This window comes from Symphalangus syndactylus, chromosome 11 (genome assembly GCF_028878055.3).
Source record: "Symphalangus syndactylus isolate Jambi chromosome 11, NHGRI_mSymSyn1-v2.1_pri, whole genome shotgun sequence".
In the NCBI taxonomy this organism is placed as follows: Eukaryota; Metazoa; Chordata; class Mammalia; order Primates; family Hylobatidae; genus Symphalangus; species Symphalangus syndactylus.
In genome coordinates, this window is record NC_072433.2 from 82,231,283 (window position 1) to 82,253,987 (window position 22,705).

Consider the following 22,705-nt stretch of genomic DNA (forward strand, 5'->3'; position numbering starts at 1 on the left):
CATTGTGGCCCTTTTCTTGATTTTCATATGAAGTATCTTGGCACGTTCCACTTAAGTATCTTGACTTTTCCACTTAAAAAATATTTAAATTTCTCTTTGATTCACTGCAATGTTCTTGTAAGGTGGTTTGTTCAATTAACTCTTTTATCAGAGTCTGTAAGTCCACTCAATGAAGAGAACTAAAAAGAAACTTAAGCATGCTAAACATTTGAACACACTGCACTAAGTTACCACCTTTAAGTGGGAAGTTAGTCTTTAATACAATTTTTACTTAATGTGATTCACATAATTTTTATTGTTTTCATGAGAAACATGGTAACTGTCATATCCACTGCTTAATATTTTTTATCGTAAGATAGTGTTTTGATGAATAACAAATGTTATGCTTTCGGATAATTAGACTATCCCTGTACACAGTCTTTTCTTCCAGGAAAATTAAGATATAGCAAGTAGCACTGATGTTCCAGCTGAGCAAGTTTTTACTAGGATGTAGTTTCACTCAGTGTAAATCAGTTGCTATCTCTTGGACACATGTATTGATCTGTATAAATCCTGAGAGGAATTTATTTTATTGTAATTTTATTTTATTTATTTTAAATCACATCCTGCTTAACCCACAAAGCGAATGTATACTCTTCATGCAAGATTTTATCTATTTAGATATTTTGCATATCTGAAAATGTCCCTGGGTAACCTCCTTTCATATACATCTCCTCTAAAAGCTCACCAGAATAACAATATTGCTTGGGTAAAGAGCAGTGGGGTCAGTTAGTTACCAGAGTGACCTTTGAATCTGACTATGGAAGATAATACTCAACCAAAGTAGACTTGGTCACTGATTTTCTGATTTTGTAAATGGCACATCAGACATAGCAATCTCATGGCTCTTGAACACATCCATCCATTGGTGGCTAACACAGCTGCAGAAGAAAAGGGTCAAATAATGCAAGAAGAATTTGAAAGGGTGTCAATAAAAATAACAGGCTAAGGAACAGCTTTATTTATACAAGGTATCTTTATTAATCATAAACTCAAAGAGGGACTCTACCACTGTAAGTTCTTCAAAACATTTATTTGTATGGCATTCAGAGAAAGAGAAATATTGTTTCTGATCATGCCATCTGGGTACCTCAAGGCAATGACATCAGTTTGATGGGCCTTACTTTCCTCATTGGTAAAACAGATGACCCCTAAAGGTTATGCCTATATGACTCAACTCTTCATTGTCATAGGCCCAGAGAAGACATTACCACCGCACCTTGGACACAAGAAAGCTTGTTTATTTTTAAACTTGCACATTTGTTATTCTAGGATCAAAGAGTTCAAGAGATTGAGAAAGGTTATTAAATAATATTTGAGGATGAACACAACCAAATGGAAAGTACCGATAAGTGGAAAACTTGGAAGTAGCAAAGAAGATCTTGAGAGAGCCACTTGAAAGGGAAACACTTGAAAAAGCATTATGAAGTTGGTTCTGGTGACGAATCTTCATTCACAATGACCAGTGTGTATATTTGCTGCACATAGAAAAAGCTCAACCCAGAACACCCCCAAATTCTACTCTCAAATAAGTGGGCCAAGTATATTCCCTTTTTTTTTTTTTGAAACAGAGTTTTGCTCTTGTTGCCCAGGCTGGCGTGCAATGGCATGATCTCAGCTCACTACAACCTCCTCCTCCTGGGTTCAAGCAATTCTCCTGCCTCAGCCTCCCGAGTAGCTGGGATTACATGCATGTGCCACCATGCCTGGCTAATTTTTTGTATTTAGTAGAGATGGGGCTTTGCCATGTTAGTCAGGCTGGTCTCCAATTGCTGACCTCAGGTGATCCACCCGCCTCAGCCTCCCAAAGTGCTGGGATTACAGGTGTGAGCCACCAGGCCCGGCCAGTGAAATAATTTTTGGATAAAGCCATTATCCATTTAAAGTCATGGAACAATTTAAAAGCACTCATCCTGTGTGTTCCTGGACAATGCATAAACATATAAGAGGAATTATTATTTCAGCAAAGTACAGAGTAACTTCAGTGAAGGCAGCCATACAGTAGAAATGAAAAGGGTATAATTACTAAAATAAGCTCACAACAATAAAAAGCTGCAAAAAAAAAAAGTGCGTGTGCATTCGAGCTGGTAAGGATGAATAAACGTGGCTTATACTTGCTCACTGGTCAACACATGACTTAATCTGGTACCTGCCATTCTACTTAAGAGACACTACAACAACTATTAAAATTCTAAAGAAAAAAAGGTAGTTTTCAATAATGAACAGTTTGAGAGTCAAGAAAGGAAAATGGCCAGGCCCTAAGAGTGTAGCATTTTCATTGCAATATCTACTGTTGCATTAAGCATATACCAAGTGTGAATTTTCAAAGAAAGAGGAACATTCTTAAAGGTAAAGCAGTAAGTGCATTAGTAATCAATTGTGCTGTGCATAATGCAGAATTAGAGCAGAGAAAAAAATGGATGGTCATTATGATTTAATCACCAAAGAGTAAGATAAATTGCAATGACATTTAAAACAAATTATCTGTGAATCATCATTTTTTCTTTATTTTTAATCAAGTGTTACTGTTTTCTAAATTACAGGATTTTTTTTCAAAGAAAGAGCACTGATTAGTATGTATCTAGGACAGAGTTATAGTATAGATCACTGTAACAGAAGTAAATATTTTTCTCAAACAGAAATGGAGCAGAAAATTCTAATCTCATTTTACAAGAGAGGAAAGAAAGAGCCTTCATGGACCTTCTAGATGGCACCGTTATATTCCTGGAGAGTCCCTGGGACTCTAGCTTCTCAGAATTTATAATAAACTTGGTTTCATAAAATGACTTCAAAGAAATATGTTCAATTTATGAAGTTCTTAATTTTTACAAGTGTAGAAATAAAAGTTAGTTACCTAGATGACTTAGAAGATAATAAAGAAGGGAAATGAATACATCTATCTGGAAGCCTGTCTTAAAAAGTGAAACTCTTAGTTGCCATGTAACTTTCAAAATTGCTATCCAAAACCAAAAATCAAGAATATTAACAAAAAGGATTGACATTACCCTCCAAAAGAGAGACTTCACAGAGAAATAAGATCCAACCACTTCATTTTCTGAAAGTTCCTAAAAACAAACAAATATTTAGCTACATTTTGAGATGTTTTTGAGAATAATTAGTATTGTAAATACAAACAAAATCAAAGCAAATAAAAAATCAACAATTATATATCCTAAAGATACTTGGGATATTTAGAAACTGTAAGTTTTCTTCCCTTGAGTAAATTAAAATTTTTATGGTAGTAAAGTTTAGAGAGGATTATTTCTGTAATTTTTTGAGTCCACATATTTTTATTCTTAAGTATTCATTAATATATTTTAGAGTCTGATGGTTTATTATAGAAAGTAGACTGTTTAAGAATATTTTATTTTATTTTATTTTATTTTATTTTATTTTATTTTATTTTATTTTATTTTATTTTTTGAGACAGAGTCTCGCTCTGTCGCCCAGGCTGGAGTGCAGTGGCGCAATCTCGGCTCACTGAAAGCTCTGCCTCCCGGGTTCACGCCATTCTCCTGCCTCAGCCTCTCTGAGTAGCTGGGACTACAGGCGCCCGCCACCACGCCTGGATAATTTTTTTTTTTTTTTTTGTATTTTTAGTAGAGACGGGGTTTCACCATGGTCTCGATCTCCTGACCTTGTGATCCGCCCGCCTCGGCCTCCCAAAGTGCTGGGATTACAAGCGTGAGCCACCGCGCCTGGCCCATATTTTAATATTTTAAAGTAAAGCAGATATTTATTCCTTTTAACAAAACAATTATGTTAACCATTGAACTTCAGAGCATTTTTAAAGAATGACTGCAGAAGTCTTATTTATAAACATGTACCTAGTCAAATTTGGTTTACATTTTTACAAAAATTCCAAATTTTATAATACAATTAACAAATATAATAAGTGACTTAGTTAACTGACGTTCCCGGACGATAATTTTAAAAAGGAGTGAATACTGAGAGAGTTGGCTATTGCACTAAAAGCAATGCAATGGATTCAAGTAGAATAGTTTATTACTTAATCCTCAGACTTTTATAAAGGAAACCAATTCAACTTTGGGAAATAAAAAAATAGCTATCCATTTTTAAATAGAATATCTAAATTACAGTCTTCCCTTAAATGTTAAAGCTTTGCATTCTGTCTCTAGGTGTCAGTTATGATGAAGTTTCAGGAAACTGATGACAGCTATGGGGAAGTATCAATAGTTGACACTGTGATAAAGAGGAAGCACTTTTGCAACTTCCTTGATTATTCTATGATTTTGTGTCAGCAATTAAGATTTTGGAGGCGAGGTGGGAATTTTAATGATCAAGATTTTGAACTTCGGTTTCTCTTTTAAAATTTGAGAAATAAAAATATTAGCCAGATTTAGATCCACTGAAGTCCCTAGGCTGTGCTTTTCATGCCATGTTTAATTACTTCTGTCATTCATCAGCTAAAATTTATATTTCATTTTACAACCCATGTTCTCATGTAAATTTAGGTCTTTATTTCAGAGGAAACAATTTAATTTTCTTGTGGACCCCTGTGCCATTTACAACAGCCCAGCCAAAGCCTCCCTTTCACTAGAGTCTAATGATAACAGCGACCACCACAACAATAATAAAGCACCTGGCCTTACAAAGTGAGTCCTAAACAGAAGTGGTGATTTTATCACAGAGAACAAGAAAAATAGCATAAACTATTCATGAATTCCAGAGAAAACTTATCTTAAAGCATAATTGTAGATATTTAGTTACGCTTCAGTCTTCATCAAGACAAGAGGCTAAGTGAGGCAAAGTGACTTTTTTTTTTTTTTTTTGAGGCGGAGTCTCACTCTGTTGCCCAGGCTAGAGTGCAGTGGGGGGATCTCGGCTCACTGCAAGCTCCGCCTCCGGGTTCATGCCATTCTCCTGCCTCAGCCTCCCAAGTAGCTGGGACTACAGGTGCCCGCCACCACGCCCGGCTAATTATTTGTATTTTTTGGTAGAGATGGGGTTTCACTGTGTTAGCCAGAATGGTCTTGATCTCCTGACCTCGTCGTGATCCACCCGCCTCGGCCTCCCAAAGTGCTGGGATTACAGGCGTGAGCCACTGCTCCCGGCCAAAGTGACATTTTAAAATTGCTAAAAGTATAAAGTACCAGCAAAGGGAAACAGAACAAAAAACAGAAATATCAATTGATAATGCAAAATTATTGAAGTTATTCTGAAAGATGAATTGTTAAACTGTTTCCACCAAGATTTCTAATTTATAAAAGTAGTAAGATGCATTGGGAATATCTTATTTGTTTCTATTTTTGCCTCTAAAAATCTAATACACACTAAGAAAATTTCTCCTCAAAGATAAAAGAATCTAATTATGAATCTAAATATTAACCAGATTTTAGAATAAAAAATCTAGAAAATAAATACTTTTTTTCACAGGGAAATAAAACTAAAGGACAGTTTATTTTTTTCTAACAAATGCATATATGTGATTTTTTTCAGCCTTCTACATAAATCATAGAAATCTTTAAAGTCTTTTTCATCAGGTGGAATAACGATTAGTCAACAAGCTTTTATTAAAAGCGATATTTTAAAATTAGTCTTAATGTGTACAGAGCTTTAAACATAACACATACTATTATAAACTCAAAACCTTCACAAATTGATTTGAAATTGTGAAGCCTGATATTCAAATGTAAGAGTCAAGTCAGCTAGTATTCCTGATTACAAAAGCATGCTTTCATAGGAACTCAATTTCCTTTATCAATACTATTTTGGCCACTTAAGAGATTAAAAAATAAATAAATACACAAACAAATCATTTATATAAACTTTCCTGGTCAGATTGCAATCACTGTTCATCAAAACAATGGCTCTTGGATGCTTCCATCCTAACAATAAAGATGCCTCATATTGACTAAGCTTATCAATTGTTATGTTAACCAGGGCTTTGGAGCCAGGATCCTGACAAAATTATAAATCGTTTCACTGTATACATTTAGGGTCCCTTAAGACCAGCAAATCTCCTCCCAGTTCCACTCAATTTAATAACTGTCTGTTTGTCTATCCATCCATCCATTCATTCATCCTTCCATCTATCTATCTTGTTAAATTAAAAGGCCATGTAATCTGCACAGCAGCCCTTAGTTCTGTTATCCTGGAATCCAGTTATATTAGTTCTCCCCCTTTAATTGGTCCAGGAAGAATCTTAAGAAACTGGCCGACTCACTTGGTAACACATGCCACCAACGTGAAGGCCACCCAGCGACCACACAATAAACATCCTAGACCTGAAACACAAGCATTGTGGAATCCATCTTCTCATTGAGATTACATTTTGTCCTTTCACTTTGTACCAACTCATCCAGATCTGCTCCAGAAGAACCCACAACATTTAGAAAAGCCAACAAGAGCAGTCAAATAAATGTAATGCCACATTTATTGTAACAGCAAATCCCTGTAGCTATGAATTACAATACATAAAAATTATATTTTATGCCTTTGGGGAAATATTGTCAAAATAGCAAGGAAAAACCATCTCAACATAAAATTTAATTATGGCTCCATGTATTTTGTGGGGCTAATGAAATATCTACTGACATTATCTGTTTTAAATAAACTTACTACAAATTTCAGGACTTTGGTTAGGTGGGGTCAAAATATATTCTTTGATAATAGAAATACTCACTGCTATTTACCATTTGTTCATTGTTGCATTTTGGAATCTCAGAAGTCTTGCTTATGAGGTTGATTTTATAACATTTCCAAATAATACAGATTTGGGAGTACAGACAATGGCAAAGTAAAAGTCTTTTAAATAATTTTATGTTTACTTCAAAAACACCAAGCATTTACTTTTTTTCAAAGACATATGCATAATGACTAGAAATATGGTACCCGAGAAAAGCCATTTTGGTCACTCATAGTTGAGAAAGTCTATGACCAAGAGTTTTCATTTTTGCCACTTTAAAAAAATTGCCTATTTATTATCAGGATATAAATTTTTTGTGGAAAGAACTTGATAATTGCTAAATAATGACTTTTTTTCATCATATCTAGCTGACTGTGTGAGATACTTAAAGATGTGTTAATCTGTTTCTCCACCGTTAGTTAAATTAAAGCACTTAAGGAGTTTTTGCTGATGCATTTTTAATGTGTCATCCAAGGTGTCAGGTTTAACTACTACGCCCTGCAGACTTACGGAGTTGAAAGTGTTCTCTAGTTTAAATTAACGATCTCCTTGCCAAAAGTCTTATTAAAAATTGCTTCATTCAACCAATGAATGAAGTGTTTTATAGTTCATCAAAATTATGCTAAGTGGTTATAATAAAATCTTTATAAAAAGATGTATTATTAAAAAAAGATATCAGCTGTCAAGTAACAGAAGATATGATAATCAGACACCATCACAGTAGTCTGTATTATATTATTCAAAGGATGAACTTTTCTGAAAGAAAAACAATTCTAAACTGTTATTGTCGAGAATATGAATTGTAATGTGTATGTTTTTATATCATCACAATAATATTTCTCATATAATTGAAGTAATTTATTGAAAGCACATAAGTTTATTATTATCTCACCTTTACCCATTGGTAAATTCATTATTCTATGTTAAAACACACACACACACACACACACACACAATGCAATGTAAAACAATAACTGCTTATTGTTTGATAGAGCCAATTATTTCATTACATTTTTCCATTTTTGGCTTGGCCCCACAAAATGTATTCACAAAATACATATAAATCATCTCTTTTGAGTTCATGAAACTTTCTTGATGAATAATTTAACCTTAGAATAAATTATCAGTGATAAGCTTCTTCTAAAGAATAAAATATTGCAATAATCCAAAGCACTACCATTTCTCTGCTAAAGCACATTTTGTCACATAAGCGTAACTCTTTGACCTGGATAATTCTTCTCCTGTTGTCCAAGTTTAGGGAGACATCAGTCCCTTTCTTCTTAAAATAACATAATTCTATAACAGCTGAGTGTGGGGCAGAATTCAAAATGTGCATAATAGAAAGTGTGCTTGTGGAAAACCAAAATGAGTCTTTTAAAGGATGGTTCTGTCTCTAGAAGAGGCAGTATCATGGAATTTATACCTATATACTTGTTTATATGCCATTCAAGTATAATGCATATTTTATACATTCTTGTTTTTCAGAGGTAAGTTTAGATGCATTTTTTTCCTATGTATTACTAAGTGGTAATACAATTACCTGCCCCCTCCAAAAAAAAAAAAAAAAAGTTAGTCCTGAACAGCAATTAGTATCTCCCTGTCCTCAAGCTGGTGATTCTTCTTTTGATTTCAATAGTTAAACACAACCCCACATTATGTGAGTGCCACAAGTAATAAGATTTCCATTGAAAGAGCCTATTATTAGCAGAAGCATGGTTACAAAAATAGGTAAAGAAACTTCATCATAGAAAATCAAGATGATGAAAATGACGAGTAGATGCTTAAGGAACGGGAAATTCCATGAGCTGATTCACATTGTAGAGCGGGGAGACAGGCGTATTTAAAAGAACGACAACCGTGTCGATTTAGCCTTTCTTCCTCTGTAGTTACATCATTTCTGAAAGAAACCAAGTAAAGGAAGAAAAGCTCCATACTGGAGAGAATTTCTCACAACACTGGCTATCTTTAAGTCTTTGCTACAAAATTTACACATCATAGATTATCTATTCACCATTGACACTCAAAGACAGGCTGCAGGCCAAAGCCCTGCCATGGAGATGCGGGAGACCTCATTCTGTAAATCAAGATTCCAAAGAAGAAAACGATCTGTGTTTTTATGAAAAATTTACCTTTGAATTTGAACATAGTTATATCATATATGAAATACCCATATTTAAATGTAATGCAAATAAAATTACACTCTATTTCCAAAAATAAAAAATGAAAAATCTGTACTCCGACAAGAATTTTTAAGAAGATTGAAATATTTAGAAAATGATGCATTTTCATAAAACAGTAACATAGTAAAACCTAGAAAACTACACAGTATAGTCCCTTACCCCGTTAGTTTTCCAGGAAGCACAATTTACTGGACGAAAAGATTCAGGGAGCAGTTTCAACGTAGCAGAGTATGTGAAGGAAGGTGGACTAGCTAGTAATTGAAATGTCAAACTTTCCCCTGATTTTGAATTTAAAATTGTGCTCTTGTAACACTAATATGGATGAATATGGCAAATGTTTTAGGGCACAGTAAAAAATCTGAATGAATTAGCAGGTGTTCAGTATGTTCTCACAGAAGAGAAAATCAAATGAGTTAACCGATTTTACTTCACTTAGTATTCAATATCCCCATTAAATTTTTCAAAGTTGAAAATCCCTTAGGCTAAAACCCAAAAGCTTATGTTAACACTGTACTAAATATAATCTGCCAAGTACTCGAACGAGTGCTGTTAGAAATAGGAATTCTGTATCTTCGGTTGGAAGCTTGAAAAATGTATCCGTTTGAATGTATAAATGGATTGCTAATAATAAATATAAACTACAAGAATTTTAGATATAAAAACAGTAGAGGATAGATGTTTATTATTCACTTTAAATTTTCTGTATATGGAACAAAAATATGTGATATATTTTTACTTAATTTATGTTTATATTTACATTTAAACATACATTTAATATAATTTGTAAAGACGAATCTTTTTTTTTTTTTTTTTTTTTGGAGACAGAGTCTCACTCTGTTGCCCAGACTGGAGTGAAATGGCATGATCTCTGCTCACTGCAACCTCCGCCTCCAGGGTTTAAGCGATTCTCCTGCCTCAGCCTCCCTAGCAGCTGGGATTACAGGCATGTGCCACCATGCCTGGCTAATTTTTGTACTTTTAGTAGAGACAGGGTTTCACCATGTTGGCCAGGCTGGTCTCGAACTTCTGACCTCAAGTAATCCACCTCAACCTCCCAAAGGGCTGGGATTACAAGCGTGAGCCACCGTGCGTGGCAGAATCTTCATTTCTATTCTTCCTTTTATACAATAAAACGGATTATTCCCATTAATTAATACTAAATATTATATAATATCCTGCTCTAGCATTACATGTTAAATATATCTGAAAGAGAGAATATTGTTACATATTGATGGGTTGTCATGTTTTTTACACAAATATATCCAATTATATGAATTTAAAAATATATACACTTTTAATATAACAATAACTTTAAAGTATAATTATAAAGGAAAAAGAGTAATACAAATATGAACAATGCAAATATTTCTTCAAAATATCTTGAAACTTTATTTTGATTGGTAAAAATCACAGTGAACATTAAGTTAGAAATATTCAGCAACCTTCCTTAATAAGCCTTTTTCATTTTATTAAAATAATAAAGGTGATTTTTAATGGGAGCCCTGACTTTTTTGTGAGCCAAATTATTCTTTGGTCATTAATGCCATTAATGCCATAAGAATTAGGAAGAAAATGTACAGTAAGAGATACTTGTTCAAACAGATTAACTCATTACCATAAATATAAAAACATTTTGATATATATTAATTCACAGTAACAAAAATGACAAAATTAAAGGAAAGCTTAGGTAAAAGCATGATTCAATCAGAATGGAAGGAAAAAGATTGTCATGTTCCAGGGTCTAAAAAAATTAGTCACTATTAAAAAGGAATACTGACTCTAAGTAGAAATTTCAGCAGACAAGATTTTTACAAGCAAAATCCTTTTGATTTATTTCAAGGTATATTTATATAAAAGTTGTTTCATCTTGATATCTATCTGTGTCCAACAGTGGCAGCATCACTGAACAAATTAAATGCTTAGTTTATATTTTGCATATCTTACAAGTTGCAAAAGAGCCAGGGCTTAGTAAGTTACAGGAACCATAAACTCCTCTCACTTTATTTCTTAAAGTGAGAAGAGACAATGGGGAAAAATTGTTCTTATTGTATACTCTAAAGATGTAATGACACAGGAATTTCTGAGTTTAGAAAGCCTCATACTCAATTTTCTGTGACCCCCAAAAATAAAATAAATTGTGTCAATATTTCTTCTGTCTGGAGTTGTCCCTCCCCTAGCCTCATCATTTTATTCCTGGCACAGAGCAATTTTCTAGACCCTGTTGCATATATAGTTGGGACCAGATGCTGAGAATGATGTTGAGAAGTGACCAGAGAATAGTGAAAGGATGATTTGAAGCTACTGATCAGTGTGATTTCTGTTTAAAAAACATCACATGGTTTGCTTAAATTTATGGGGAAAAGTAACAATTGAATAGTATGAAATCTGGTAGCATACTTTGAAGAGATGAGAGAGATCTGGGAAAGCAGATGATAGTTCTTCTCAACAAGAAAAGCTGAAAGATCACAAGCTAAGAATTACCTTACTTGATCTTTTCCAACTCTTCCTCATTAGCATTGTCTGTAAATAAAATAAAGCATTTTCATTATCTTTTCACTCAAGAACAGAATAGGGCAGCCAGTTGTTTTTTAGCGGAAACATTTATTAGCCCTTGAAACAGCGAACAGTTCCTGCAGCAATTATACAACACAAAACTTGTTTGTCACACACACACAACTAGAGAAACAACTTTAACATTCCAGCAGTCTTTCTGGTGAGAGTTCATTTGGTTTATTCCTTTGTGGAAAAAAAAAAAAAAAGGAACAGTATTGGGATGCCTTTATTGACTGAAAAAAACACGTTGACTCTCATAATTTCCAATGGCTCATTTTGGTGGTGGAGGTTGAGGGTGTACATGACTTGATCAGGTATATAATAATTTTTCTCTTCAAACACACTTAAAATCTTTTGCTTTGATGGCATCGTAGAACTGTCTCTGCTTCCAGTTAATCTTTAACTACATAAGGGTCTACAAATGCTTTCAATTAAAAACAAATGCTGCCTACTGTGATGGCTATTAGTGCAGTTTCCTGCTAAATGTTTAGTGAAAGCATATCCTTTAAACTAGTTAGTTTATGTCATACTAAGAAATATGTATGGCCAAAAGTTTTAATTAAGGTTCTAGAGCTTTGTAATGCATCCCCAAGATCACTAATCTCTTGAATAAACTAAGTCATAAAAGCCCAACGATTTTTTTTTGTTTCCTCTCTTCACTTTAAAAAATTTCTCAATGAACACTGAAGTATTAACCTTCCTGATTAACCTCTTTCCCCTCTCTTTGCTTTACTATTATCTTTAAGGCAGATGAAGTGGAGAATAGGAAATATTCAGGGCAAGGAATATAGCTTAAAGTGCTTGTGCCATATTTATGTATCAGGGAAATGCACTTTAAGAACTGTATCTCTTTCAGGAGGATTCACCATAAAAAAGAACCATGTCAGAAACTACTCATGGATTAGAATAACACAAAAATGAAAATATTTTTAATATAAGATGAGGGCAACCTTTAACCTAAACCACAAGAATGAATTTAGACATTCTAGGGTAAAAACTAAGACTAGCATTAACACTTTCAAAGATAATTATATGTTCCTCTTTTCTATAGGGAGTGGTCGTATAGGGGATATTTTCTCTACATACAGTCTCTGTTAAATGTTGACCAAAACATAAAAGAATAATAGATTTCCTAAGGTTACAATGATTCCTCATCACCCCTCCTTTTTTTTTTTTTTTAAAGTCAGGAATCTGCAAAGCACTGTTATCAAATACTATTATAGAAATACTTCATGTTTTCAAAGTACTAAATGTCCAGTTCATTTTGAAGCAACAAATCCCAGCATTGGGTTATAGAGGTGGCCATCTAGGGGGACATGTATTAAATCTTTATTTTTGATGTTAAATGATTTATTATCATCAGTATCGTCATCATCATCACCACCATCACTACTTCCTCCATCATCACCAAAAGGCAACTGGAAACCAAATACTTAAGTGGTATGTTATATTTACAAAAATTGCCCCATAAGAGTTGGATAATAAATGCTCAACTTTCTCACCAAGCAGAGTTTCAATGGACAAAGAATGGTATATCCTAGAGACAATACTTTGAGTCAAATCAATCAAGAACAATTAAGATACATAAAAAGTACAATCTACAATTTATGGTCATTTATCATCATTATCTAGCATCTAAGAATTTTATAATATAAAATTCCATTATATAAGATATGTTATGCTATGTAAAAGCGCCTTAGAACATTAGAAAGAGTGAAATCTCATGGCAACACTAGTCAATATTACAAGGATTCCACAAAGTCACATCCCCTGACTCACAAGCACCACATAAAATTAACCTTCTATAGTAAACAAAATATGGGACCAGTATTTGTCCTGTCTCTCAAAATCAGCTTTACAAGCAGGTTGCATGGTTTTATTTTTCAGATTGAGAAACTGATACAATAAAAAGTCAGTGATTACCCTAAGTATAAGTAGGAAAGATTTAGCAGTTATGAGAACCCATTCATTATTTTCCTAATTCAGTATCTAAAGTTCTATTACTATATCCAGTGACTCTCAAAATGACCCTAGATTTTATAACATTTCTGCCTCTTGAGCCAAATCTACTAGCAAAGCAATGGGTTTAAGTATCTCACTTCCAAGTCCCTTTTTCTTTAAGGTAGTTGAGTTAAGGTCGATTCAATAAAACTCAAAACAGTAGAAAAATTAAAAAGAAAATTAATTTAACAGATATACTATTAATAATGTTCTCTTTGCTATCTGTGAGACATGTTAGACAAGAAAGATTGGGGATTGTTAAAGATAGATGATGAAGCAAATTATAGAAAAATAAGATTTTTTTTTTTGCTCTATGATCTTAACTTCAGCTGAGAAACATATGAATTAATTTTTGAAAGGATTATTACCTGATATTATTATAGTACAATTCAAATTCTTCATTAGCAGCTCAACTTCCTTGAAGCCAGTAAAAGGAATGAAGTAGCATAAAAATATGGCTTGTGATAGAGCTGCAGAAGTAATTGTTTTTAAAAGACGCCACAATCTCAATCCACTTTTTAATTTTTATCTTTTGTTGAAGTGACTTTTTAGGCAATTATATAACTACTGTACATATAAAGAAATCACAGAATAATTAGATACAATAGTAACATACATCTTGTAAAGCATACATATATCAACTTTTTGTAGGTAGATATTTCTTCAAATGTTGGCTGTGTAATAATTCCGAAGAATATCAAAACTAATCCAAGATAAAGAGGTTTTTTTTGTTTTTACTCATCAAAGGCCAACTAAGATCATTCATATGTTTCTTTGAATTTTCTATTTTTTAGCCTTAGGGAAGCAATTTGTAGGTCTAGGTTATTTAAGAGAGCGTGTAACACAAATTAACTCACTTTTATTTCACAAATTCTCCAATGAAGAAAGCTGTGGATTGAACTTTGCTAGAAAAAGAGCCAGAAAGAACTCAAACACACTATCAGACAAATTGCCATATATAGGACACACATATATGCACTACACACTTTTACAGGTTCAAAAATAGGACATGCAATCAAAACAGAAATGACAATTGTGCCATGCAACTCATCAGCATGCCCCCCATGGAGGTTTTGGTTTCTTGTACACACAATGCTGGAAACTTAAAATGTATATATATATATATATCTTCACATCTGGGAATTTTTTTTTAAAGACTCAATCATGACCTCAATGGAGAAGATTTTGATATGGCACCTATGAAATACAAATTGCTGCAATTAGACACTGAATATTTTAGAGGCTTTAGTAGATTCAGTAGGCTGATAGGTTTTTCAACTCATTCTTCACTTTTACTGATTTCTAGAACTGGCAATCCACACAAGGAGAAATCATCCCAACTGCATAATTCATGGAACGTATTGTTACTATTAACAGTGCATAAAAAACTCACAAGATGACTGTTTTAGAAATCTTACCACTTTGCAATGCTAAGGACTCTGTACTTCCAGTTATTCATTTCTTTCTACCTTGGCATAGCATTTTATTCACATTAATGTTCTATTTCCTATTTGATTGTTAGGATTTATCTGTAAAAGGCTCTTGAAACACATCTCTTTCATTCTCCATTTTTAATACATATAAAATATTTAGCAAAGTTTTATCAACACAGGCATAAGAATAAACATGCAGTTTTTGAACTAACATCTTCAGTGCTAAAAGCTTGAAATAAATTATTTCTGAGTTAGTATCAAAGAGAACAGAACTCTTGTAATTTTGCTCTGTGAGGGTCAATGTAAAATTTGCCTTCATTCCTTTCTTACAGAATTCTAATTTTCTGGGGATTGTGAAGCATTCAGTAACTGATTTCTGGTTTGCTGCATTTTTAGCTTAAATTTCTCTAAATAAAATTTGTTTCTGAATAATTTGTGAAAGTTCAGCATGCCATTTTTACAGCTGCAGTATGTTTTTTAGATATCTAAAAATTTAACTTGAAGATACATTGGATCTCTGATTTTTAACCAAGAAACTTCAGATGTAGCCCAGAGAATTTATTAAGCTGATACTTGACATGTTACAGAATGAAGAAAATACAGTGATGGGTTTATAATTTATTGTCATCATTAGAATTCCATGGGAAGAGCAATAAGGCTTGATTTCAAGCAGATTATCATTAATATACTAATTTTAAGAACTTACAAAAGAAAATTAAATCATTATTTAATCATGAGTCGATTTTGTTTGTGACAACCTCAGGGATTTGAATATTGAGGTAAGAAAAAAACCATATACCTTCCCTTGGTCTTTTGAAGTCATCATAAGGAAGACTTTATGTATTATATATATCTATTTCCCCTTGTATGAGTGATAGGATGTAGGATGGAGGTGAGGTGAACTATAGGCATATTTCAGGTACACAAGAAATACTGAAGAAAGCCTGGACTCGAGAGAAGGTGAACTGAGAAGGAGTTTGTATGGCTGGGACAGAAGTTACAGTGAGGGAACATACATTGCTTGTTGGACAGCCTTAAAGTTTCTCACCAGGAGTTTCAATTTAATTAGAGAAATAGCCACAAGTCACTGAACACTTAGAAGAAGAAGAATGAGGAAGTTATAAAGCCTAGTATAATGCTTAGTAGATGATCAATAAGTATTTTGTTTTATAGAGATGCCTACAAATGGTTCTTATTTAGAGTTTCAAAACCTAATAACCAGTATTGGTAAATATAAGAACCAGTTCTAGAGAGCTTAATAAAATAGTTATAGAACTGCAATGTAGGACAAACACAGAAGAAACGCCAATTTATATGTGTTTGTGGGCATTTTCATAATGTAGAGCATATGTTTAGAAACCCAGATACAAATCTAGGACATCAGAATAGCTAGGATACTGAATCCCAGCAGAATTTCCAATGGGGGAATCTTTCTCCCCTCCCTCCTTTCTCCCCTCTCCACTGGCCCCACTTGCTTCTCTACAACCAAGCCCATGCCTCAGCTATTGATTGTACCCACGAGGATGAGCCAGGATAGCCACACTGGTCACTCTTCTCTCTGCCTCCTCAGGGGTGACCGAGGTCAGGACAGGAAGTACAAGGATGTTCACTAGCCAGAGGCTGGCTCTGAACAGACTTGATCACTGTGCCTTTTCTAAGCCCTGGTTGAGCCACTTACTTCTCTGATGAAGAAAGAAGCCATAAGAGAGTCAATAACAGGATAGGAGGGGAGAAGACACTATTTCCCTCTTAATGCAGCAGAGTGCATGCAATGCTCTCTGGAACTTTGAAAGAAGAGGGCATGAAGTCAGGCAATGAATGCAAAAAAACTTTTTGAGATGAAAAATACCTTTGGAAGGATTTCTTCCAAAAAATCTAGGGTAGTCAAAGGGATTTGAGCCAAGAAAATAGCATGAGGATTTCAGGAGGAAGTTTTTGTGTTAAGGGTGAATGTGGCTGAAGAGATACGATGAAGAGAAAGGAAAAGGAGGAAAAGAAGATGAAGAAAACCATATTTTTGATGTATAACTGCTTTCATGTAACCCACCTACTTTTTCTTTATTTGTGTTTGATAACTTACTGATGATCAGCTCCCAGGCACTGTAATATTTTTAGATAATTTTTACATTTTAAAAATAAGTTTGAGCAACCATGGAGATTGAAGGATTTTTGCAAGGATTGTTGAAGAAAAAATAATGTTGGAAACTATTTTGCCTGTGTTGACATATATTTCTGTGTAATTTAGAACAACTCAGCAGCTTTATCGTAAGGTCTCCTGATATTAACTTGCTCCCTCAAACCCTGAGTCTGATGTTAGAGTATTTAATAAACATCCCTTTAATGTAAAAATTCAGCTGACTATACATTATCAAATCACCCAAATCACCACAATCGGTGCTATATCATTCCAATCTCTAGGAATATTGCAAGTTTAGATGGTCTGGGAATACACAGGATCTCAGGCATTAGGTATCTGGATTTATGAAGTGCTGTCCTTCATTAAAATAACAAAGAACCCCAGCATAAGAATATTCTATCACCAAGTCTTGTTGATTTTTACCTCCTATAGGTAAACCTACCAATTTCCCTCCATCTCTACCTCTGACAGTTCTAATCCAAACCTCCATCATCTTTCACCTGGATTTTTGCCATGGCCTCCTAATTGGTCTCCAGGTATCCATTCTTACCCCTTCAATATGCTTTCTACAAAGCAACCACAGAGATATTTTCAAAAGGCAAATATGATTCTACTGCTTTCGATTTACAGATCTTTCAATGGCTCTCCACAGTTTTTTGGGGAAAGCCCCAAACCTTAACGTGGTCAATGAGTTCTATACAGTCTGGACATTGTCCTTCCACCCCAGTGTTGTTATGCACTCTGATCACCCACGCTGTCTTTGCTTCCACCTTCTCTCTAAACTCCAGTAGTTTTTCAATTCTTGAAATGCAACATGGTTCCTCTTGTCACATGGCCTTCGTGTGTGTTGTCTCCTCTGCTTTAAATAGCTCCTCTCTTTCTTGTTTTTGCTTTATTAAGGCCTATTTTACACTTCATATCTCAGGTCTTATTTGACTTCCTTAGAGAATCCTTAACCCCTGGCTAGTAAAAAGTTTCCTATATTTGCTCTTTCAGCAATATGTACCTCTTTTTCACAACATTTAAAACAGTTGTTTCCATCAGTGACTAATTGATTCCTGGGTTCTCCACTAGGTCTAAGTTCTATTGTATCCTAAGGGTCTAGCACAGGAACTGGCTTAAAGTAGGTTCTTGGTGAATACTAGAATCATTTGAATAAAACACAAAATGAACATTTACAATTGATTCCGATGTATGGATTAGCCAGATTGGTTACACTTCTTGGCTTGTGCTGAGTGAAATAATGTCTTCTGAAGTAGTGACTTCTAAGATGACGAGCTTTCATTTCTAAATACTTTTTGCAAAAATTGTTTCTCACCCACCCCTCTGCACAAGGTGCATGTGCACACATACATACGTAATTTTACCAAGCTAAGTTATCACACTAGGTATTATTATCTGGTAATTCTTATTTAAAAAGAAAAATTTCTTCCTCAGTGAATGAAGTATGGATACTTAACCCAATTTAGCAAATATTATATGTAAACATATGTGTTCATCATTAAATTTCTAAAAAGGATGGAGAGAAATACTTCTTGAAAGGGTGAATTTTTCAATGAGTTTAAAGTATTTCCAAATTTGAAGTTGTAATTCACTATTTTTACCTACAGTCTAGGGGAAAACGCCAACAATACCTTTCCAGTAGACAATCTATAACCAATTTTAATCATGCATTATTTTAGGACAGCAATACATACATTGCTGAAATAGAGTATTTGGACTTGCCCAAAAAAATTATGTCTGCAAATAAAATGTGTTATAATCAGAGCTAGTTAGAGTAGTTCCCAGGCACATGGAAGCACACTGAGTCTAATAAATAATCTCTGGCAAGTTGTGACAGAAAGTATACTAGCAAGCATACTGATGTGGGTCAAGCCTGATATTTTTTAATGTCACTTCAACTGTGGGGGAGTAATTGGCTCCTTCGTGTCCCTTGTCAGTTTCTCATAGCAGCATGGTGTGCAAGGACGTACAGACAGCTAGTGCTGAAAAATGGGTAATATCAATATGGAAGCCCATCAAGAAGATGAAAAGTACTCACTTATCATTCACTAAACAAATACCAGAAAGCAGAAACTCTGTTATAATTTCACCTCATTTTCTCTGTTATGGTACACCTGACAATAAAATCAAAACAGCAGGGTCTGGATACCTTAATGTGGAATTCCAAGTATTCAATTCACTAATAAAGGTATTCCCCAAATGAATACTAATATTTGCCTATAATATAGCATGTCTGAAATTGAGAAATAAAATGAAAATTCAAATCTGTTTCTTATTTACAACAAGAGGTTCTGGTCTGGAGGGTGGAATAGGAAATTAGAGTTGAAAAGATACAATAAGCATGAATGAGCAATACCTAGGATACTCACAGAAACAAAGAACAGGGCATATTTTCATAGGCAGCTTCTCTTTATTACTATCTCTGGGTCCAAAGAAAGGCTCGCAACTTTTGAACAAGAGAGAGCAAGAAAGAGCTCCTACTAGGCTGTGGGGGAACTTACCACATCCCTGGACTCTCCTTCTTTAGGGGTAAGGATGACTGAGAGCAAAATGATTCCAAGATCATGGTCAGGATAATGAGGATCTTTCAGAGTAAGGGTCACATCTGTGGGCCTGTGATAGAAAATATTTAGATTTTGAACAGTCATTAAATGAATAAGCCAAATATATTTTTATTAATGCTTTATTATTTTAAGATAAAAAGCAATTTTGTCTTCCTTTACTTTCTTGGGACAATTTTTGTTATTAAAATATTATCAGTGTATTAAGTTATCCAATAAACTGCGAGTAGATCTGAATTCACCGGATGAATTTCTGCTTTCTAAACCCATGAAGGTTCCAGAAAGTGGTTGAAAAGGCCAAGAAACTACAACCCTATTAAGAAGCCTATCAGTCTCCTTTCTATGCTTTCTAAATCCACAGAGAGTAGCACCATACATATACACAAGTGTGTGTGTGTGTGTATACACACACACACGCAAATATATATATATATATATATACACACACACATATACATACACACATATATACACTAAATACACGTATGGGGTTACAGTCTGATTTAGTTCATTTTCATGTAATGATTACATACAAAAATTAATAGAAAAAACTTCATTACATTTTTTAATGATTACATGATAAAGATATGAGAACATTTACAACTGCCTTATGATGTATTATTCTTTCAGAGATAACGTATTACATAGTATAATAACATAAATATTTATATGGCTACAATTATTATCACTTTTTCTATACCCAGAGACTACTGATTTATATTTAGAATAAAACAGCATACACAAATACATTACTTTAAAAAGTAGTAATTAGATGTTTATGTGGTTTTGAGGAGAGGGAATTGCTAGTAAAATACATAAAATACGTTATGTGGCAAAATACACACCAAATGCTCATGTATAAATAATCTTTTAGTTTTTGAAATTATTCCAAATTCTCCCCATTTAAAATTATTTTTCACCGATGATTTATCTTTAATAGGAAACAAGATAAATTTACGCTTTGGGATTAAGTCTAGTCACTTACATATCCTTATGCAGAGGTCTAAGAGAAAGTACCTGTGAGGTTTACAGAAGATCAGTACAGTCTATTCTAGATTGAGCTCGGTTTTCATGATAATAGACTCCATGCAACACCACTTAGAGCACTTCCTACAGTGGCAGGGAGGTGTGAACCTGTGCTAGGCTATAGGCTGGAATGAAGGACTTACAGAAAAAGTATGGGAAAGGCTGCTCTTTTGTCCAGTCCGAGGCAACAATGACTACTGGAAGACCAATAAGCCATTGTGCTCAAACTAAGTTGATTGTAATGCATAAGTGACTTCTACACTTTATATTTCTCTACTCATCTACATTTGCAGAAATAGAAAGTAGTGATCTGGCTCATTACTCTGCTTTCCTGTTTTCCACCATACCTGGGGCATGATATAACATGATCATCCAAAACAGCCAGGAATTCCTTCTCCTTAAAACCATCAAAGAAGGTTTCCCAGCTTCCTTTGCAACCTATTTCAGCATGCATGATCTTTTCTAATGGTATTTTTTTATTCTATAGTACAAATCAATTCTTAGTTCCTATGTTGAAATTCACTTTGAAAAATATAAGCCCATTATTAGGTGTAAGGAATGATTAATATTAGTAACAACAGTAACTTTGCAACTAGGGAAGCAATGATAAGTAATGTAACTGAGCAAATACAACCAACCTGCCTCCACCTTAGGAGCACTCCTTGGTAATCCGGCAATGGCAAAATCAGATTCTACCATGGCTCAAGTGACAAGAGAGTTGCTATTTCTGAAGCAAAATGCACACACTGTATTTTTTATATATAGTAGTCCAATTCTTAATAATTATGACTAACATGCATAATCTTTTTTTTATGCACCATTAAAACCATATAGGCAATATGAAAGGAAGGAATGTCTCTTTTATCTCTCGATTCGTAGCGCTTAGCACAGTACTGGGAAACAGAGCAGGTAGGTATCCAAGAAGTTTTCGGTTGAAAAGTTGTTGAATGAGGTAGTCAGGGAAGATGCTATTATTTCCATTGGGTAAGTGAGGAAGATGGATTTGAGAAAGGCTGACTAGCATGAAGGCTCACCACTATAAATGACAGAACTAGACCCCAGATCAGCTGACATTTTCTGTTACACAAGCCCACTGCATGACAAGGGGTGGTGATATTACAACAGTTCAAAAGTTACCTGTTTAACTCCAATTGTGTCAGATCCAGAAAGGCTGAGCCCATAAAGTCATCCTGTAGTCCAAAATCATAGTCAAATACCTGAGAAGCCAAAGAGAAAAAGCCCTGTTATAAATATCTCCAATATAAGCTTTATGTGATAATGTCTTGGTCATAAAATGTTGGTTGTCTATGTCACCAAAAGCATACTAATATTTGTATCTTAAAATAATTGTTTTCGTACTTTGGAATATTAGAGTCTCACAAAACACTTAAAGAAAATTACATTTTATTTTTTACTTAATATTACTGATTATATCAAATAGAACTTTAAGGTAGATGTAACATAATCAAACAAAGTAAATCTTCAAAAATGTGGGAAAAAGTATAGAATTCAACAAGTATGTCTTTCATATTGGGCTATGGTTGACGAGAATATGATTCCAATATCTTCACTTTTTTAGGCCATTAAAGATAAATTTTGTGATATAGGACAATGCCACTTTAAACATACAAATAAGTAAAAAGATATTATGATTAATGTACTTTATAAAGTTATACTAAGGTTAAGTTAAAATAATGTTTTATTGTCACAAACAATTACTGGGGGATAATACTAATATATCTAACAACATAAAAACTAAAATGAAAATAAAAGAAAGAGATAATGCGTTTCTTCCTTTTGTCAATACTCTCTATCCAGTATCTTCTCTGTGTTTTGTGTGGTTCTTATTCACTCTATGGTAAGTAAGACAGAAAATGTCTCTGACTTCTTGGATTCTACATGGAGGGTCTCAGATGGCCTATAAATACCTAAATACAGTTCAGTTATAAGTGCTATGGAGCAAATAAATGTCTAAGAGGTGTGTAGGGAGCTGCTATTTTAGATGAGGAGACCAGGAACTCCTCTCTGAGGAAGGATATTTGTGTAGACACCCAAATAATGGGAAGGAGTACACTATGCTAGTAAGAGCAAGAGCCCTCCGGTTGAAGGAAACGGCAAGCCCA

At 34.0% G+C, this 22,705-nt stretch overlaps 1 protein-coding gene across 21 annotated transcripts in view; it reads right to left on the reverse strand.

Moving 5' to 3' along the window:
* Positions 1-22,705, reverse strand: part of MCTP1 (multiple C2 and transmembrane domain containing 1) — a 598,469-nt gene that overhangs the window by 219,023 nt on the left and 356,741 nt on the right. For 7 of the 21 annotated variants that reach the window (XM_055233347.2, XM_055233344.2, XM_055233343.2 and 4 more), the window contains exons 4-7: positions 21,720-21,799; positions 19,497-19,608; positions 11,350-11,388; positions 3,045-3,104 (exon numbers count right to left, since the gene is read on the reverse strand). In XM_055233347.2, the coding sequence (XP_055089322.1) occupies positions 3,045-3,104; positions 11,350-11,388; positions 19,497-19,608; positions 21,720-21,799 (291 nt within the window). The remainder of the gene's footprint in view (positions 1-3,044; positions 3,105-11,349; positions 11,389-19,496; positions 19,609-21,719; positions 21,800-22,705) is intronic. The other 14 variants (XM_063612299.1, XM_063612297.1, XM_055233345.2 and 11 more) reach the window with 3 other exon arrangements.